Consider the following 21,651-nt stretch of genomic DNA (forward strand, 5'->3'; position numbering starts at 1 on the left):
TAAGTGTTATCATTTGCACCTCCTGTGATGTATATAGGTGGATACACTACCTTTTATAGAGGAAAACAGACATAGTAAGGCAATAATAATGAAGTACGCTGATTCAATAAATAAGGTTAAATTTTGCGCTGAGAACTAAACATTTAAATATTTTAGGGGCTAAAATGGGAATACAAAAATAGCATTCACCAAGTTCTGCTTAAATGAGGATTGACAGATGACACAGTGGTGCAATACTTCGTGTTGGTGTCTTACAGGACCTGTAAGGTGCAACTGGACATGGGTTCGATCCCTGCTCAGCCTCTGTGGAGTTCTTGCGATTTTCTTCCCACAGTCCAGATATGTGTTTCAGGTTAATTGGTGACCCGTACTGTACGTGTGATACATTGCTCTGAGCGTGTGGATGGGTGAACAACTGTAGGGAGTTTACTGTGGTAAAACTAGCATTCCTAAGTCATTTTGGAGAAAGGTGTCAGCGAAACACTACATAGTAATCAGGGCATGTTGCTTTGGAGAAAAGCCTTCGATAAATGAATAAATGTAAATGATGACGAGATCTTCAGAACCTCTTTGTACCTAAATTACGTCAGTACACTTCCAGTAAATATTTTATTGATGTTGCAAGATCCCTTTTATGCGATTTTATTGAGGTAGAATTTTAGAAGGTTAGAAGTGCTGTTGAGATAATAGCTTTGGCAAAGTGCAACCTAAAGCAATAAAGCCGTACACAGCATGATCTCCTATGAGGAAAGGCGCTTTTTACCGTTTACATAATCTTCAGACTTTGTGAACAGCACCACAGCAAGGGAACTGAATCATCTAGTGAGGTCATCACTCCAACACAGTCATACTAAGTACTTTATTGGATGTCAGTACAGTGAGCTTCACCCCATTGAGATCCAGGGCAAATTATTTACAGCAACTGAAACGGGCAAGACGAACCTGCAGAATTTTGTGGATTTACTTTAGTCTCTTTTAGTGTACATTTATACAGGTTATTTACTACAGTCACAACACTATTAATATCTAGTACTGAACAGGCTGCTGAGGATTTGGGGTGCGTGTGTTTGTCAGTGTCTCCGAGTGTGTGTGTGTGTGTGTGTGTGTGTGTGCTTGCATGTTAGCATATGTGAGGTTTCAGTCAAACACTGTACATTACTGTACAAGTTTCCATTTGCAGCCCTTCAAAATGTCCAGACACACACCGACATAAGCATTTCATATACTGCATTTTATATTCTCATGGGTTATACACATCCTCTGCATATGTGCGTTTCCATATGCGCTTAAGAAATGGTTTATAAATTAGCATTTCAGCTGCATTTCAAAGTCAGGATCCTTTGCACAGCACCGGCATCTTTCGTGCAACAGTCATATTAGCGTTTCATATATTTCCCCTTATCCATCGCTTTGCACTATACACAGGACAGTCTTCACGCACAGGCAAAAACAAACACACTCAAACAGTGGTAAGCAGTCACACGCTGTACATACACTGCCCCACTCCCCAACCAACCGCCGTCATAAAGCAGTCCTCCTCCATATTGCACAAGATGGGGGTGAGACTAATTCCCCATTTCTGGAGTCCGTTGATAAAATAGATATGGATATGATAAAAATTTATCCTACACACAAGTTGCCATCTTTTAAGCGCAAAACATGACGCTCGGCAGAAGAGTACAAAATAACATCCGGTTCTTGGTGCAGCAGGTCTTCTTTGTTTTCTGCCGTGCTCACACTCTGCCCCATCTCCACCACCTTCTCATTTGAGGAGGGAGATGTCGTCACTGCTTCCAGGCCAGAGGCAGCGGGTGAAGCGCCACTGACAGACCATGAGGCATAGGGGCAGCATGAAGAGGGCACAGATGCCCGCCATGATGTAGGCGATGGTCATGAGGGTGGACTCATCTGTCTGTGGGATGTTGTAGCCGCAGTCCTCCAGGTCCACACCGTGGTAGGGCCCCTCCACCGACGCTGTCCGGAACTCATCATGCACTGGGAGGGCCAAGATTTGAAGAGGGACAAGCAACACACTGGATGATGGAAGCACGGCGGAAACTAATCCCTCCTCTCACTGCTTTCTCATCTTGCATTATTTTCATGTGCTTTTTCACAGTTTTTTTTCCCCCCAAACATCTGTATGTCCTTAGTCTGTCCATCAACCTGTTGGTCTATTCATCTGTCTTGTGTTACTGGAATGAATGCAGAAAGTATCCTATTGTCAAAGTATAACCATAATGAGAAATGATTGTTCTGCTTTGTGAGTCAGGTAGTTTTCGTCATATGAATGGCAGAATGGGTGACAGCTACTGCAGCGACATCACCAGCCGTCTCCCTCTAACCCCAGCTCGCCCACTCACCGTGGCAGGTGCTGACAGCGAACCCGATTCGCCTCCTCTGCCGGTCGAAGACCACGTAGAATCCCTCCATGATGACGGCTCCCATGACGGTGCCGGTGCTGGACTGGGACACGGCGAACTTGTAGCAGTCCTCCTCCGCGGATGCCACATCCTCCACTGGTCGCAGGTATTGCTGCCAGGCGTTGGAAGAGAGTCAGAGAGAGGACAGTTATGTAACAGTAGGCAGGCAAAGAGCAGTCACGTTTTGTTAGTATTGATGTCTTCTCTACTGTGCTCAGCACCTTTTAGAAAGTTTTATTATTTCTGATCAAACAAACACAAAGCTGCTGATTAATGAGACATAGTTAAAACAGCATAACTTGTTGCTTAAGGTAGATAACTCATCTCTAACCCTAACACACTTTCTAGAGGTCTCGGTAATTAAAAGAGAGTCAGTTCTCCAGGACCAGCTGTGTAACCTTGGCACAATAAATAATGTCAGTAAAAATTATTATTTTCTGCTCGTTGTAGAGACTGAGGTCCACCTGACCTCCCCAACTGTACCTGAGGCAGGATGGAGATGCGGAAGGACTGGTTGCGATTCTCGCTCATCAGGTATAGGGATATGACAGGGAAGATGTGCCAGGGCGTGGTGCCGGCCTGCCAGCACACCAGCTGCTCACCCAGCCAGAAGCCCGATGGGAATGGCTCTGTCTGCAAGAGGAAATGAAAGCACAGGAAATAAGAGTGCGGGGAGAAAAAAACACAGGTGACACATTCAATTTAAATGCATGACACATGAAATTGGTTGTGAAACTGCGGGTTCAAACATTTACTGTATACATTTCTTTTTCCATCTTCACCAGGTTTAGACAAAAAAGAAAAACTCATTTGTATAGTAAATTTCCTTAGTTTTCATTCGCATGAGCTAACTACCTATCCTATCCTGCCAAGTATTAAAGAGAGGAAGCTGTCCTGTAACTGACAGGCTAACCCACAGTGCTTTGATTTGCTGGCTGCCTGCGGTGAGGCTCCAGACCTGAGGGAGGAGAGATTAGATGAGAATAGCAACCCCATAGGAGAGGAAGATGATGAAGGAATGACTCACAGAGGAGGCAGCCTGGATGGCCTTGACAGCAGCCTGGAACACCTTTCTGGGGAGCCGGAGGTTGGTAGTGCCACTGTCCACAATGCTCTTGTCATAGTTATACTATAAGAAGGAGCGACGTGGAAATGAATACAGTCACTTTCCCAAAGTCAACGTAAGAAGAATTCATTGTAGTAGAGAAGCATTGTCAACCCTACTACAATTTGCTGTAGTACAAATGAGAGATGAACAACTAATGACACAGTATGAACATCCACAACATCAGCCAAGACCCAGTCCAATTCGGAATTCCGAGATACAAAGTTAGCAATAAGTGGGTCTTTAGCTGTGAGCTCCTTAAATCTAATATCTAAACTGGGAATGGTGATTGAGTGAACTGGATGTGTTGAGACACGTTTTTTAGCAGAAGAGAAGTGGAAAAGTCCTCTACCTGCCCACACCTCAGGCAGAAGTATACCTCTCTATACTTAACACAAGCTGCACAACTGGTATGTCACTTGATCACTTGACCGACCAGACTATCGGGCGTCGAATCGACTCCGCTGGTCACAGCACGCTTTCCATTCCTCTCTGGATCGCGCCTTCCTCATCCACGTAACTCCAAACGTTTTTCTTATGTCGTCAATCCATCGTTTTGGAGGCCTTCCGCGTGGCCTTTTCCGCTCACGCGGATACCACTCGACAATTGCGCGAGTCCACCGATTGTCGGTGAACCGAGCAACGTGTCCGGCCCATCTCAACTTTTGCTTCTCGTACTCGTTGATGACGTCCTTCACGCCGGATTTCTCTCTGATCGTCTCACTCCGGATATGTTCTCTTAGTGATATTCCCAGCATAGATCTCTCCATCGCCCTTTGAGCAGTTACCAACCTTTGCTCTTCTCTCTTCGTGGTGGCCCAAGTTTCACTGCCGTATAACATTGCAGGTAAAACTGTGCCATTGAAGAGGTTCGCGCGGGTGGTCTTATCCAACTTTCCTTTGAGCACATCCTTGATGGAGTTGAACGCTTTCCATCCGGCCCTTATTCTCCGCGAGATTTCCTTCTCCATGTCTCGACGCATATTTACTTCTTGTCCAAGGTAGACGTATTCCTCCACCTCCTCTATTTCATCGCCTTGAACCACTATTCGGCCCCTTGTTGCGTAATCTGACCGCATGAACTTGGTCTTCATGCGGTTCATTTTGAGGCCTACTCTTGAGCTTCTGATGTCTAGCTCGGTTAGCATGGTCTGAAGTAGATCTGTGGTTTCGGCGACGAGGACGACCTTCAGGAGCTTTTCCATCCAGTATTTTTCGAAGTCTCTCTTCAGCTGCAGTCGTATCACCCTGCTGAGAATGGAATATTCAAGGTGATCTTCCGCAGTCCTCTTCATGTTCTTTCTCTTCTCGAGAAGTTTTTTGGTTTCTTCCGAGATTCTTCCCTTCTGCTCCCTTGGGCCCGCCTCCTTTGCCTCCCTCAAGCATTCCTTCAGTTTCTCGATCAGTGAGTCATAATCATCGTCAATTCCGTCAATTCGGCACCAGGATTTCCTCTCCATCGCTTCCTGCAGTCGCTTTCCATCGTAGACCTTCACACGTTCTTCCCTCGACGTCAGCTGCAGTGTCTTCTTCTCCTTTGTCCTGTCGATGACGATCTTGGCCCTGAGCAGGCGGTGATCGCTGCCGGTGTTGAATGGCGTTACGACAGAGACGTCTTGCAGAATGCGCCGCTTGTCGACCAGGATGTAGTCGATCTCATTGCGATGTGCAGCGTTAGGGGCTATCCAGGTCCATCTTTTCTCGCTGTTCTTCTTGAACAGGCTGTTCCCGATGTAGATTTTTCTCGCCTCTACCATAGTGACCAAACGTTCCCCTCTTTCATTTCTTTCTCCAGTTCCAAACTTTCCAACATACCTTTCACCTTGCCTCCCTTTTCCGACCTTTGCATTGAAGTCTCCCATCACGACGGTGTAAGTGGATTTCCGAGCTAGCACCATGTCTAGCTGGCGATAGAACTCTTCCACTTCATCGTCGTCGCTGGCACTGGTGGGAGCGTAGGTCTGGATGATCTTAAGGGTGGCCTTTCCCGAGAGGTTCACGTTGAGCACTCCGATACGCGATGACACAAAATGGCATGAGGCGATCTTCGTAGTCCATTCTTTGCTTATGATGAACCCGACACCCCCAACTGATCTGCTACCATCCGCTTTTCCTAGTCTTACAGCGCATCCATCTTCCCACCTTGCACTCATCTCCTTCTTCTGCCGAGTCTCGCACAGACCCAACACGTCGCATCTGATCTTCATCTTCTCCTCCATCAGGTGGTTCAATCCGTTCCCCCTTGCCAAAGACCTGCAGTTGTAGGTGCAAATGGCAAGGTTAGTCCTGTTCCGTGGCGGCTTCTTGGAACCTGAGATTCTTAGCGGCCTCTCGTCGCTCGGATGGCGTACCGCCGCCGTGGCACGGTCCGATTGACGTGCAGGGTACTGAGGCCCATTTCTTCGTGCTGTTTTAGCCAGAAAATGACGCCACCCCACTGGCTAGGCGGGCAGGCCATTGCACCTCTTCAGTTTAGCTAGCTTCCAGCCTCTACAGGATGGACCATACGCCCGCTTCTGCTAAGGCGATCCACCTGCATGACCGATAGTCCGGTACCAATGCGGCATGGTTGAACCTGCCAGGATATACAGAGTATATCCAACCGCCATAGCTACCAGACAGCCATTGCCACTGTTGCGCCACTTTGAGGCACTGAAGCCGGGTTTGCAACAGGTATGTACAATAATTAAATTTAGTTTAGCAAGACAATTCCATTTAGAATCCTGTCCTTTCTCACCAACTGCTTGTCTTGTGCAGAGTGGCTGTGGTCCAGAGCATATCCTGGAAACAGGGCCCAAGGCAGGGAACACCTTGGACTGGATGCCAGTCCTTCACAAGGCACACAGACACTCACACAGACACTTTACCGGCAAATCACCATAAATGCAAGTCCTTGTAAGGAAACCCACACTAACACGCGGAAAACCTGCAAAAACCACACAGACTGATCCAGATACGAATCTGCATCCGAACACAAAGCCCAGGCACCCTGAGGCCCCAGTGCTACCTGGTATGTAACTGTGCTGCCCTTTCATTTAGAATCCTGATTATGCAAAAAAATCATAGTAATACCTGAATATAATAACACATGATTGCGCAGAACTGATCCAGAAAGTAAGATGAAGTCAGTGCCTCATAGTATGTGAAACATTCAGGGCCTTAGTTTAGTGTTTAGCTTGGGCCAGAGTTCGGATGCAGCACAAAGGCCACTGATCTTATTGTCCCGCGACACACATGGGCTAGAACAGATATAATGCCTCATTGTCCCTTTGGTCACAAAGATGTAATTATCCCATTGATTTGGCTTTAGAGCTCACAAACAAATCACTGATGAACAAAAAAATTCACAATCTTAAATGGTCATAAAATTGGTTGAATTTGTTTGAAAGGAAAAAGATGATTTACATATGCGTTGTTTTCAAACGTGGTCAATACAAATGCGTATTTCATTGATTGAAGGTGTCATAAATGTATAAGCCCTAACGAGCCTTCAAGGCAGCAGAACTAAAGTATATAGGCTAAACCATCTCTTCCTGCAGTTTGTTTTGCCTCTGCAATCAATAGGTGACTCATCATCTTGAGTACGGTGTGGAAATTTCAGCAAATTACACTCAGTCACGAGCTCCACTTCTACGCTTGCAAGCGCCACAATCTCATCCTGCCTGATGACAATCACTTCACTCGGGCTCCATGAATGGCAAAGCTCTCAGCAGTTTTGTCAGCATGACCGCAACCCTCCACAAAAACCCTGCAGCAGGCTCCCGGTCCTCTGTACCGTGTCTATTTTCAGACACACGTTCTCCTACTCTAGAACGTATCTGTGCTGCAACTTCAGCGATTTGGTGAGAGACCATACTTTATTCTGTCAAACATCCGCTAATGCAAAGAATGCCAGGTTCAGAAAGAATTTCCCAAGGTATGCCAAGCGATATCGGATAACACTGGGATAAACGAAATCATTGGGCGGACAAATACATCACTTCTGTGAAGAAAAACGTTCCGGATGCAATTCAGTTTTAAACACCTTTGAGTTACGTGAAGAATATTTATAGCAAAAAGAGACAGCTAGCTAGAAGCGTGACAGGAAGTAATAAGAAATACAGTCTTATAATTACCTCTGACAAAATAAGCCAAAGACATCACATTGGGATTGTCAGTTTGCAGGGGGGTTACAACTGATGGACAGATTAGGGAAGCAGCATCTTCAAAATGTGCAGGAATATTAACAGCTCGACACGGGAACACTTAAGGAAACCAAGATACACAAAGACAGTTTATGGAACATCGTTCAGCTCCTTGATAGTATAGCTGAGTAACCCCACCTGTCATGTAGGATTCAGTTCCCCCAAAAGGAGAACATGATACACTTTTTAAGTTGCTACCTGAGGATCTGAAGGTTGCTAGTTATATTTACTTATTTAGCTGACACTTTTCTCCAAAGCAACTTGCTATGTTAAGGTTACAATTATTTAACCATTTATATGGCTGGGTAGTTTTACTGGAGCAATTCAGGGTAAGCAGCTTGCTCAAGTGGGAGGTAAGGCTTGAATCTGCAACCTTTAGGTCCACAGGCAATCACGCTGACCACTATGCTACTAGCTGTTCCATATTCAAATCTCACCTAACGTTGTAGTACCCTTGAGCGAGGTACTTCCCTTAAATTGCTCTAGTAAAATTACCCAGTTGTATAAATGAGTAAAATAATTGTTCGTAAACTAATATTGTAAGTCGCTTTGGAGAAAAATGTCAGCTAAATGTAAACTCGAATACAGTAACACAAAAACGCATGTCTTTGGGAAAGTTTACTTCCAGCTCTCTCCTTGGTAACCATATAATAGACTCAGGTCACAGCTTTAGACCCTTTTTCAAAGCTCTCGCCGTCAAGACACTAACTTCACTGCCACATAGCCCAAGTCATTTATTTTTAAAAAAGATGAGAACTGGCCCTGTCACGAACACATAACTCAGCAGGCTAACACAGAGCACTCCAAAACCCTCTGTCAGATGAGCTATGAAGAATATACAACATTGTCAGTAAAGAGGATGAAATAATTCAGATTTTTCAAATGTATTCGCTCGTCTAGTAAATACATCTCTTTACAGAAAAAAGGAGTTATAAATCTGACTGTCCTTGATATTGAGGAAAAACCCAGATGTCCTTAAACCTGAAAACACAATAGTCAAGGGCAAACAAACAAGGCAAAATGAAAACTTTAAAGAAAAAGAAAAAACCTAAAAATAGAGCAGGATTTTTAAAAAATTTGTAACTATGAGACAACATCAGCAAGATTCAAAATTAGGGAAAAAAAAAAAACACAACTACAGAAACACAATAATCCAACAATGTACATCAGTAATTTGTTTGAGGATATGAACCAAGTCTAACAAAGCATGAAGTCGCTGCCATGAATTCTGACAAGGATTTGAAAGAAATGGGACAAATGATAAGCAATCCTGAACACGAATATCTGTATGGACCATTCACTTCTGCAGTGAATCATACTAGTGAGACAGTTTGACTGCAGCTACATCTGTGATAAATTAAACAAACAAGAGCCATCAATAAAAGATTACCAAAAGCTCTTTCACAGGAACTGTCTACCAAAGGCAAGAGCCTTCCAGCCCAAGAAGTTTACAGGCCAGATTCTATAATAATTTTATAGGATGTGCTATAAAACTCTTCAGTGTGAGTGGGTGGGATTTTTTTTTCTTTTTTCCGCTGGCACTTGTAATGAAAAATGTGCGATGAATTACACCCCAAAGTCAACTGAGGTGTTTATTTGGACAGTAACCTGGGTAAGCAAAATGTAGGAAACATTAAATAGGAATTTAATTATTTTTTCCAGATCTCATGACAAGTCATCATTAACATCATAGCCAACGTATGAAGCAGAAATTTCACTGATCTTATTTTGCCTGTTTACTGGGTTTTCCTAGTTGCTTTAAGTACATCCTGCAGAGTAAAATTTGTAAGTTTTCTGGAGACAATGTACAACAGAGGCAGAAACAGAATACATCTATGTCTCAAGTGAAACCGTGATTATGAATTGCCCTTAGTGTGTGTGATTTCCCAGTGATGGACTGGTGTCCTGTTCAAGGCAATTTGCCTGCCAAATGCCCTCTGCTCCCAGCATAGGCTCTGGACCACCATGTGCATGTATAAGTACAACCAGTTAATCATAACAGATGAATGGAATATTATGTGTTCATTTAACTGATGACATTTGGATGCAAGACTTTTGCTTGTAAGGCAATGACTCTGACCACAGCACCACATTCCACCCCAATGAAATTAACAAAAGAACCGTTTTCATATTGGGGTGTTCGGTATGACAGAACAGCACAAGCTCTTCAACATCTACACAGATGTGCATGTCATCATGTCAAAAAAATCCTGTCTTGATGAAAATCCTTCAGTACAAAGAACACCCATGTTGCAGAGACCCAGAAGGTTACAAGGTTGCAGCAGGACCTGATTGCTAGTGCAGCATTTTCACAACTGGCCCATTTTAGTAAAGGCAAGGAAAACAAACATACTCGCTTTTCCAACAGAAGTCAAATGTCGGAAAGGCAAAATGAAATTCACCCTAGGCAAAGAAACAGTGCGGCTCTGCACAAACACACTGCACCTGTTTAGGGTAGAAAACTAACGTGAAGAAGGGACCTAAACTGAATACAACGAAAAACAGCACAGAGAATTGTACAGCAAAAATATAGCTGTGATTTAAAACACAGCAAAATTAATTAAAATATGTAATCCAGCCATCTGCATTGTATGGCAGTGCAAACACAGAAGAGCAATGACTGACATTTGTAACTATTAATTTTTATCCATTTACTTATTTAGTGGGCACAGAAATGCAGGTTTTATTTGCTGCGGAACAAACAAAATTCTATAAAATACAGTGGTGAAGAAAAAAAACAAATAAAAATACACACAGTCTGAAATCACTTGTCCTGAGCAGGGTTGCAGCAAACCAGAGTCTAACCCGACAACACAGGGCACAAGGCTGGAGATACACCCAGGACAAGACGCCAGCCCATCACAAAGCACCCCAAACAGGACTTGAACCCCAGACCCACCAGAGAGCAGCACCCAGCCAAGCCTGCTGCGCCACCATGTCACCACAATTAAAAATGTTTAAATGGAAAACATATCATCATAAAAACTCATAACTTAAATGTCCATAACATGAAGAGTCGAGGTTTTAATAAATCTTTTGCAGTTGTTTGTGCATGAATGAAGTAGAAACATCTGGGAAAAGGGTGTACACATCCGTCACTGATCATCCAATAGTCTCTTACCTCTTTGCAGTCCATGTTCAGGTCCTGCCCGTTGACCTCGATGCGCACAATGATGACCTCATAATACCATTCCCGGCGAATAGGTGTATACCAAAGTTCCCCCACATACAAAGAGGGGTCAATCCCCCCAATGATCTGAGGATAACAAAGTGAAGGATAAAAGTGAAAAAAAAGCTTAGCAAGTTGGATACACCTCCTACGTCCTTCCTTCTTGTCCTTAACAACTTCTTTTCCCTTAATTCTGTTTACCAAATGTCAGTTCATCAGTTTTTCATTCATTAATTCATACTGTCCTTTGTACACCTCCCATTAATTCATTTACATGACCATTCACTCACCTTACCATCAACTTTCTTCCCCTCTTGCCTGCCTTCATGTTGCAAATCCCCATCCTCAACCTGCTCTCTCCCTCACTCCCCACCCTCATCTTATTTTCATCCTCACCATGCTGCCCCCGACGGTGGCGCTGCCGAGGCTGTAGTTCTGGCTGTAGCCAGTGCCACACAGCTGCAAGGAGAAGAGGTTAGGAACCGGGGTCTGGCGCACCAGGGAGTCAAAGAAAGGCTCCAGGGACTCATCTGGCTACAGGTGGGGGAGGGAGGAGAGAGAAAGAAAGAGAGGAGAGCCTGGGGTTAGATGGAGGGCAATGAGCACCATGTCACTACCTCTCATTCACATTCAGATTGTATGTGAAGCCAGTAAATGGATCCACCTCCTGGCATGGAATTCTGAGACTTGGACAGAGGGCAAACAAACTGGAGCTATTATTAACAAACAATGAGCAAGAGTTGCTGAAAACATAATGAAATCCTGCTCTGTTTTCTCAGTGTAGCTTTGCAAAGCCCAGATAGGAGATACTATCAAAAACCCGTCCATTTCCTCTAATTTCCGACACACTACAGGTCCATATGCCAAACCTGAAGCCTGCCTTCACTATTCACCTACACATTGGATGGACAGCTTTCATCCCTTCATGTCTGATTCACTTCTCCCATGTTCTCTTTCACCTCTGCATGTTGCCCTACTGCACATCCACACTGACCCCATCCAGCCTCTACTTATCCTGTTTGAGGCCCTTCTCCTGACATGGCTGTCTATTGCCCTCACCCTGGCGATCTCGGCGTAGGCAAGCCCAAGGATGCCCTCCCAGTTGGAGCCATTGATGAAGAAACGGTCAGATTGGGTGATGGCGGCAATGTTGGCCCATAGTGATGCGTTGGGACCGTGGGGCACAGAAACGAGATCGGTGCCCAGCTCGCCCTCCCAGCGGCCCTGAGTGTAGGGCACATACACGCTACGGCCCAGGTCATGGTAGGAGCTTGATCTGGAAGGAAAGGACAAAATATGTCTGCTAAATGAATAAATGTAAATGATCCACTGGGCGCTTGAGGTTTTTGTGTCCACTGCAGTACGAAAAGGAGGGAGACTGCACTGTAATACAGCGTGAACATCGAATTTGTGTTTACTCACAGTGAGCGGTGGTAATATCTCCGAAGGAAGGGGTGAGCTGCTGCACCTACTGCAAAGTTACTGCTTCCTGTGTCCACCAGGATATTCAGCTGTGCAACGTACATAACAAACCACAAATAAATAGCTGCAAGCAGGTTAGTAGTGTTTTATATAACTGACATTCTTGTGCACACTATAGTCCTCCCCCTACCTTACGAAGGTAATGCTGTAAACCCCTTTGTACGGTGAACTGTCAAAAATTGAAGACGTCATTAATATCTTTTTTTAAAGTGGTTAAAAATTTTCCAAGACTGACACCTATTTATGTCAAAACCTCACCAAATTCCATTCAAATGGACATAATTACTAAAGTAGTAAACACTGGTTACCACAATAACATAGAAAGGCAATTTCCACTCCATAATTAGTCTATAATATTGTGTCTGCCTGTGTTCCTTCAGCTCTTTTTGTAGCTATTACATACATATGCTTAAAACTCACAAACAAAACATACATACATATAATTTTCAACGCTTGTCTATTTATTCTACAATAAAAGCAAAAATCAGGGCAGAAGCAGAAAGACAAAGAAGTCAATGAAAACAAAGCAAATCAAATCACATTCACCAAACAGCTTGGCATCGTTTGGACAGTCCAAACGGGAGCCATAATTACCAAGGTTGTAACAGGTAAAACCACAAATCAAGGGGAAATGGATTTTGAGAACTTGATGCAACATGAGCCAAACTATAACTGCATAGACCATCTGGTGGAACTGTCTTTTGTCTGGGTAGCACGGCCATTCTGGTGTCTCAAAGCTCGTGGGCTGTACGATTTGACATGGGTTTGATCCCGCTCAGTCTGCATAGTTTGCATGTTCCCCGCCTGTTCACTTGGGTTTCCTCCTGGTGTCCCATTTTCCATCCAAAGACATGTTTTAGGTAAATTGCAAACATTGCTCTGCTGAAGAGAGGGATGAATGACTGTTGCAGTGCAAGTCATGTGTGATAAGTGTGTTAGCTAAATACTAATCTTTCTGCAGGCCTACATCACCTTGTGTCGGACTGGCATCCTGTTCTGGGTGTGCCTCCTTACACGCTGTGTTGCCGGGTTAGGCTCCGGTTCACTGCGACCCTGCTTAGGGCAAGAGGTTTCAGACAATGTGTGAATGGGTGAATGGGTGTATGTTGGGGTATGACCATATATGCTGTGGTTTGTGGAACAATTCAGCCTGCAGAAGGTGTTCCAGTTTCATAAATTAAGTAACCATGTGCAATCACGCACACATATTTTTACTTTCAAAAACTATTCTGGTCACTTATAGAAAGAAAAGAGACAATATACAGTATATGCTGGACCTCTATTTGAGCCTTTTGTGATACAATAAAAGAAACATTTCAAAATACTTAAGTATTCACCTCCCTCATACTGTGGTTTTAAGTTTTATTTTTGTGTTGTTTTTTTTTCTGAAATGTGAATTGCCACCCCAGTTTAATGTCTTGACATGCAAAGCAAGCTTTTCTATAACATGTGTTTATATTGTGGCCTAGTGTGTTTCATCTGCTTTCCCCTCATGCAGAGCATCACCCTAAACCCTGCTCATGAGATGATGTTGACGGGGCCTCGTGCTGCAATGGTACTTGGAGCAGATGTTAACATCCTCCGGTGAGGCCACAGATGTCATAATCAGTTTCTCACAAGCTTCACAAATGCAAGTTTTCTGCTCCAACCTCCTCCTTTAATTGTTTAACTCCATCTGTTTCGGCCAGTTCAAGTTTCCAAATGGATACATTACAGTAATTAAGACATTTTGGGGGAACTCATTTGTGTCAGTAAAGGTAATTTACTCGCACCTGGTCTACATGATATGGCAATGGGTTGCTATGAAGTCACCACACACGCACACACGCACGCACACACACACACACACACACACACGTTTTGTTATGAGATTTAAAAAAATGTCTTCATAGACCCGTCCTGGGTGTGTCCCCTCCCCCTCCGGCCTTACGCCCTGTGTTGCCGGGTAGGCTCCGGTTCCCCGCGACCCTGTATGGGACAAGCGGTTCTGAAAATGTGTGTGTGTGTGTGTCTTCAGAGAAGAAACTGTCATGTCCACGCCCACAACACAAGCAACAACACCTGACTCCGCACTAGCTCATGAGTAATCACTCACCCTATAAAGACCCTCTTCAGCTCCCATACCTTTGCGGAATCTCGTTTGGGACAACCGCCCTTCCTTGTGTTACTACACTCTTGCTCTGTCCACGATCTCTGGTTTTTTTGACTCCTTGCTTCGTTCTCCGACCACGTCCATGGATCCTCGTTCCTGTCCTGTTCGCTGATCGGCCGACCCTTCGCCTGTCCCTGGTTTTGAGACCTTGCCTCTTCCCTCAACATCTAACGAACAACGCTGCACTTGGGTTCAGCCGTCTCGGCTCCCTGTGTTCCGCGTGACAGAAACACATTGGCCACACTTACCAATTCCTTGTTTCTAGGAACCTACTTTTGGTAGTGTCTCTTTGGTGCAGTACACACTTTGCTTTTTAATGGCAGATTCACGTTACTCTGGGCCTCCACAGTATTTATTTCCAGACTTGGCAGCCTGAGAAAGCTCCTGGGCCTTTGTGGTTCATTATAAGATCAGTTTAAGGCTAGCTTTACATTGCCCATTTCAAGTCAGCCAAATTCCAGTTTTTTTTTAGAATATCTGATACAAATCGGATCTTTTTACTCCAAAGATTAAAGAGAAAAAAAACCACATGGGGCCCAACAGACTTGACTGCATACGTGTTGCAAATTTGTTTCTGATGCAGTTCTAAAAGACAGCACATATCCTATGTGAGATCAGTCATATCAGTTTTTTTCCACAGCATCCTATGCAGTTTAGCTATCTGACATCCATGCATAATGGTAAGCCTGGGTTCCATCAATAATCAAAAATAAATAATAACAGTAAAGTAAAAAACTGATGAAACACAGCCCAGTGGACCTGCACCGGCTTGCTGTGTTTCATTTGACTCTGAGTGGATGCCAGTGTTTAATCAAAATTAAATGGATGCTATTGAAACAAATCAATATTTGAGGAAATATATTTTGGTGTGACTGAAAGGGAGTACAAGAGGTCAAAACTGTATTTTAAATGAAAAAAAGAGGGGGGTAGTGGTAAAATGTAGAAGTCAGAATGCACAGTCTGGAAGAAAGATCAGATAAACCCTAACTTAACGTCTTAAGGGGAGAATTTGTAAGAAAAGAATTTTAAATCCAAAGTTAACCTCGGTGCTTACACAGACCATTAGACAAACATTTTCCGGTGTTTCAAGGTAAATGTTTGCAGCAGAACACATTCAAGAGCTAATAAGACAAACTCTTACAGAAATCACAATATTACATTTTTTTTCCTTTGAAACTCTAACACTACGTTAGTCTACAGATAGCAAGAAGAATTTATATTTCCAGAGGATTTGTACAAAGCGTTGTGAGGACAATGAAAATAATTAATAAAAAGCACAGGAATAAATGTAGCAATAAGAAGACACACTACACAGCCAATGCCATTATCTAGTGTTGGTTCACGCCCATTAATACACTAGTGTTACACCAAGGATGCTGTCCTGCCCGGCACAAGCATCCTGCTGATGAAAGAAATTGGCTTATGCTCATGTGACCTGTGCTGAGTTCAATAACTGGAGCCAAAAAGGCTGATTGCAGACAACAAAATCCTTGATGTGATGGTAATTATTGTTGTCCCGAGGGCTGCCACACAACATTTCGTTGTATCGCAATGCATACAATGACAATAAAGTATCTCATCTCAATCATAGTTACACATCACAATTTTTAATACAGCTGAAGGTTTAATAACTCAATTACAACACAAATTCCCACATGATTCAAACATTAAGTGCTACCGTATTGCTAAGGCTCTACAAAAATGTACTAAAATTAATGGGTAGCGTAACAGTTAGGGAAATTACTTTGCAATGTCAAGGTCTCCAACTTGAAACCTTAACCTAGTCTAGCATGCTTGCGGAAGGTGTAAATCAATGTAAAGTTGGTGTCAGCTAAATAAATAGTGAAATTATCACGCTAATTATATGGAGTTCCATGAACATACATCAAAAGAAGAAAGAAAACAAGTGTAATTGACTGAACAAAGCAAGCTACAGGAGTCTGGTTATGAAAAATACACATTTGTTTGTAAGAGCACACCTGGTGATGTATTGTAACCTGGTTCTCCAGCATGCCACCACATTCTTAAGATGTTTGCAATGCCAGTTTCACTGTAGCATATGCACTACGTGCTCATAGAGGTGTCTCTGCCATCTTAGCCGGAGCACCTTAACTGTTGTGTGGGCGGCATGCTTGCCTGGGGAAAACGTAAGATTGCCACCATATTACAGTAAAATGACCATGGAGATAAATGTAGTACGGAGCATTTTCTTCATTACCTACATTTACATACATTTACATTTATTCTTTGAACAGATGCTTTTTCTCCAAAGTGACGTACATCTCGGAGAAATACAATTTGTGCATCACATTAGGAGAAAGCGAGACATCGTTGCAGACGCGTGAGTCTTAAGTAAACCTAGTTTGTTTCTTTCCACTTTATGCACCGATGTTCATCGCACAAGTACCTCCATCATACTAACCAAAGCTATGCATACGCTATAGGAAATATTTCAGAAATTTGGACCTTGGCCCATAGATTCATGAATTTCCTTTATAGTGCATCGGTCTTATTGTGTGTACCTGAAATTAGATACAGTATTAGCCATGCTGATATTTTAATTCTGTTTCAAATTTGTGTATCTTATAATATTTCAAAAAAAAAAAAAAAAATTGGTGGGAGAGTATCAGGATTTGTGTATCCTGTGTTTTATGCACCTACTCGATCGATGAACCTCGGTGCAGCAAGTGGTAGGTAACGAACTAGGTTTGCTTGAGACTTTCATGTCTGCAGCTATGTCTCTTTCTCTTAATGTAATGCATAAACTTTACTTTTGCTGAGATGTACGTCGTTTTGGACAAAAGCGTCTGCTAAATGAATAAATGTAATGTAAATGTAAATTTGTATTTCCTGATGAGTCATATATTTTATGTTAATATTTAGATTTAGGCTTTGTTTTTTTTAAGCTTTTGATTTTTCAGCCAGTATATATTGTAACAACCCACCTCTGTTCCTCCCTTGACTTGCCCTGAAAGCCACGTAAGTAATCGCTATGGGTCAGGTTTGATTCGGCACCTTGCATGAATGCATATATTGTAACGGAAGGCACTTCAATCCAACAACAGAACTTTGGTTTTGTGTTGGTTTCTGAACTCAGGGAAAAAAAAGAGAGATTGCGGAAAACTCGAAAGATAGCTAGAGAAAGTTAAATAAAGGTAAAATTCAAGGGGGAGAGGAAAGAAAGCAATTGTATTTGGGGGCCTAATTGTATTTGTGTGATAGTGTGTGTGTTGCAGAGGGGGAAAAGTGCTGGAGAATGTAAAGGTCGAATGTTTTATTGATCTACTTTGTACGGGACACCAGAGACCGGCTGCTGGCCTGATTGACTCGACTGACTGGGCACAATCCGATATGGAGGAAGGCGACGAGGGAGGAAGAGATGAGGAGCGAGGAGAGAGAGGAGAGAGAGAAAGGGCAACCTGAGAGCAACCAAGGGGACGGAGAGGATGGGAGAATGAAAAGAGCAGCCAATTGAGAAAAATGCACAGCGAGATGAGAGGAACGGAGATCTATGAGGACATATTAAATTGGCGATCTGAACATGTTTCCACAACTGGCCTATCCAAAAGAGCTTAAAGCCTGATATTACTGTACACTTGAGCAAATTAGCAACAGACTTGAGAGTACTACAACAAGCCAACTCTGGAGAATGAAATGAATAACCTACAAGTATATATATAGGACACTACCTGCTGCTCTGTTAGTCTCTGTATGGGGAAGCACCAGTCCTTCTTGATGGTGCATACATAGAACTCTGTGCAAGCCCAACACATCCCTTCTCTTCCTGTGTAACTTAAACATTAACATTAAACACAGGTTTAGAAATAGTTATTCCCACTGGACAAAAATACACTGTGTCATATTTTCCAGCTCCTCATCTATTCATGATTTCTTTGAGGAAGCAAAGAAGGGATTGTCTGAGCACGTTTCCATTATGTTTGATTGGTGCGGCGTGCTGGTACCATTTCCAAATAAGCGCCGAACAATCCGAACACAGTTCTGCAACCCAGGGCAGTCAGCTGGCACAGGGTAACACACAGGAATGGTTTGGAGCGTGGAGCTGCAGTCAGCACTCCTTGTCCTCCCCCTCCCAACGCCACACCTTACCCATTCCTGCCCCACACTCTCGTACATTTCTGATGTGTAAGCACACTGGCCATTGATCCACCTTACTCATTTCCCTCCCGCTGGGCCTGAGACGGCCAGGCTGTATCCTGCCACGCAGGAGACCTTCACGGGAAAGCGTAGAATCCTCCGTGCCCCCCCAGCCCTTCTCCGTGCCCACGCCTGCCCCCCATTACAGGAAGACACCGATAACTCCCGCACCCTGCTGATAACAGCGTTCTCTGGGAAACCGCACCATGCTCTCATCTGAGCTGCGCTGGCTGTCGGCCCCTTTGCCTGCTGACATCCTTTCATTGTGCTTAGATGCAGGTTTGCTCAATCACACAAGTGTAACAGCTGTATGTGTGGACTTCAAATAACAGGTCAATCTTCTTACGAAACAGGACTCTTGTCAGCCGAAGAGTCCTTTCGTGTGTGTGTGTGTGTGTTTTACACATATTCCCCCTTAGCCAAGATTTTACACAATAAAATGTATGTGGCTCAGGGTTTCAGTCATTTGACCCTTCCACTGACTGTTTTACTTTCGCAGCTCATCAGTCAGATTCTTGTCGCTGTCTTTATATTTTTCAGCTTAGCTATTTCAGCTGCAGTCAGATAAGCAGTGCTGTGTGTCAATGAATGGGGAGAATAGGGTACAGTAATTTCAGCTGCAGTGCATTGTGGGACTCCCTTGGGGGATGGGGGGCACATCACAGCAGTCCCTGTGCTGGCCTGGTCCCTGTCCCACTGCTGGGCGAGAGAAGAACTCCTTATACAATAAGCCCCTTCACACACAGACAGCACAGGCACTCGGTTCCTGAGCACACACACACACACACACACACTCACACACACACACACTGACACATTGCAAAACATGCTTGTACCAAATAACCCCATGCAGGCACACAAACTGCAAAATAAATAGCTCCAACTTTTTCACTAAATTGTAAGTGGTCCAGTGAGGGTATTCAGAACAAATGAACCTACATTCAGTTGGGCATTTTACTGTGACACACAAGTCCCCACCCACCACACCGCGCGTGCAGGCACACAGGGTGGCCGCCCGCACCACATCTGTTGACAGGTGTTGAAAAGACACGGGATCGCGCAGGTGCATAGTCCGCCCATCACGCGGCAGCGCACGGAACCGGTTGACGCGCGCGCCCCCGACCACCTCACCTTCTGCGGCGGGGTTCCCACCGCCATCTCCACGTAGTAGCCCTGCCCGGACTTCCCGCGGAGGTTGTCGATCATGTCCACGAAGTTGATGCTGCCGGCCCCCCTGCGCTGCCGTCGTCGCGCGCCCCGGGCGTGCTGCGCGCCCGCGCGCTGCGCCTCCGACGCCTGGAGCCCGTGTCGCAGAGGAACGCGGATGGCCAGCGGGGTCGGCTCGCCGCCGCGAGCGGTGGAGCGCGCGTCCCCGGAAAGGCCCGACGACAGCGTCCACAGGAGCATCATCCAGGCGAGATGCGGCACCTCCATTTCAGATCGTCTTTTTCGTACGAAAAAAAAGTGTCACTCTTGCTTGGGGTTGCGATTTTCCCGTGCGTGCGGTGCGCGCCCCCCGGCGACACCGAGCCGGTCCGCCCCGCTCCAGTCCGTTCTGGTCCCGTTCCTCCGGTCTCCTCTAACAGTCACTGCACCATCGCTGCCCGGTCAGAGCCACGGGATCCCACGTCCTTTCAGAACCCGAGCTGTACCTCCGTTCCGGCGTTATTTCGCTCAATGGAAAAGAGCGAAAAAAAAAAGCAGCCGAGCTCCTATCGCTCCTGACACGTTCGTCTTCTTTCTTTCCCCGCTTATTTTCCTCTTCTTCTTAAGTTTAAATTTAGAAACCTGCTACCACCTTGCGCGTCCTGCTGCCATGATTATCATTCAGCCCTATCGCTAGTTCCTGACGATAAAAACAGATAAGCGAGAAAATTAAGTAGAACAAGTGCAAAAAAAAAAACACATGCAACAACGGATCTGTACTGTAGCTGTCATATATTATATTTAAAATACGAAAGGATTCCGAGTGTCGCAAGGATCAAAGGATAAATGACTGCAGCGCTAAAAAAGAGATAAACAACCTACAGAACTTGTCTTTTAGATGCCTCCATCGGTCAAAGAGCTGAGGTCCGGACACCTGGGGGTCCTCAGTCCTGCTGTCTGTCCTGACATCGTCGAGTCACACGGTCAAGCCGCTCTCCCATCGTCCACCATAATCCGCAACCCTGCCTGGTACACCCTCCACTACATCCCCTCCTCCCTCCTCCTCACCTCCCTCACATCCACTGAAGTGCCGTCAGCATCCAAGTCAAATCGCAGCCGGCAGTGCGCCTGCGCACCCAGTGCGGTTCTGGGATTTGAAGTTTTATTTTCCTCGTCCACACTGCCGTCGCAGAGAAGTATTGTATAGTCTACGGACGGACGCACCGCCGATATATAGATAGATAGGCACTGGAATGACACAAGAATAAGTAGTCTAGAAACAGACAATAAATAGTGCAAAAAGAGATGATGCCTGAAAATAAGCAAATGAGAAAAAAGTTGTTCTCCGTACTCCTTCCTCCAGAAAGCCTGGCCTAAATCCCTGTACCGTGCCATATTTCCTGATTTATTTATTCAGTCCAATGGCACCACCTGTAGAAATGCTGTTGGCCCAGCATACTGCTCCACAGAAGACTGCACCGGCTACAACACATTAGTAGAACATCAACAGGGACGTGCATACGCCGAGGGCCTCACCCTAAGAAAATAAGAGGAGCCAAACCGTTTAGGTTCTTGTTTGTTAGAATCAGCATCTCAAAGTTACTCCTGGCTTCAAAGAGAAACCAGCTGAGAGAGTGGAGCAGGTGAAAGGTGTATATTTAGAAAGGAACTTAATAAACTCAATTAGTTGCAGTATGAGGGGGTGCGATGGCGCAGTGGGTTGGACCGGGTCCTGCTCTCTGGTGGGTCTGGGGTTCGAATCCTGCTGGGGGTGCCTTATGGCGGACTGGCATCCCATCCTGGGTGTGTCCTTACGCCCCGAGTTGCCAGGTAGGCTC

At 44.7% G+C, this 21,651-nt stretch overlaps 1 protein-coding gene across 1 annotated transcript; it reads right to left on the reverse strand.

Moving 5' to 3' along the window:
• Positions 1 to 845: 845 nt before the first annotated feature.
• On the reverse strand, positions 846 to 20,906 carry bace1 (beta-secretase 1). Its single transcript, XM_018740398.2, has 10 exons — positions 20,696 to 20,906; positions 19,799 to 20,513; positions 12,301 to 12,389; positions 11,938 to 12,154; positions 11,275 to 11,412; positions 10,831 to 10,965; positions 3,448 to 3,549; positions 2,904 to 3,053; positions 2,361 to 2,532; positions 846 to 1,995 (listed from the first exon to the last, which is right to left on the reverse strand). The coding sequence occupies exons 2-10, from the start codon at positions 20,099 to 20,101 to the stop codon at positions 1,763 to 1,765; spliced, it is 1,539 nt and encodes a 512-aa protein (XP_018595914.2). The 5' UTR covers positions 20,102 to 20,513; positions 20,696 to 20,906; the 3' UTR covers positions 846 to 1,762.
• Between the last annotated feature and the right edge of the window lie 745 nt (positions 20,907 to 21,651).

The sequence above is a fragment of the Scleropages formosus genome, chromosome 10, assembly GCF_900964775.1.
Source record: "Scleropages formosus chromosome 10, fSclFor1.1, whole genome shotgun sequence".
Lineage (NCBI taxonomy): Eukaryota > Metazoa > Chordata > Actinopteri > Osteoglossiformes > Osteoglossidae > Scleropages > Scleropages formosus.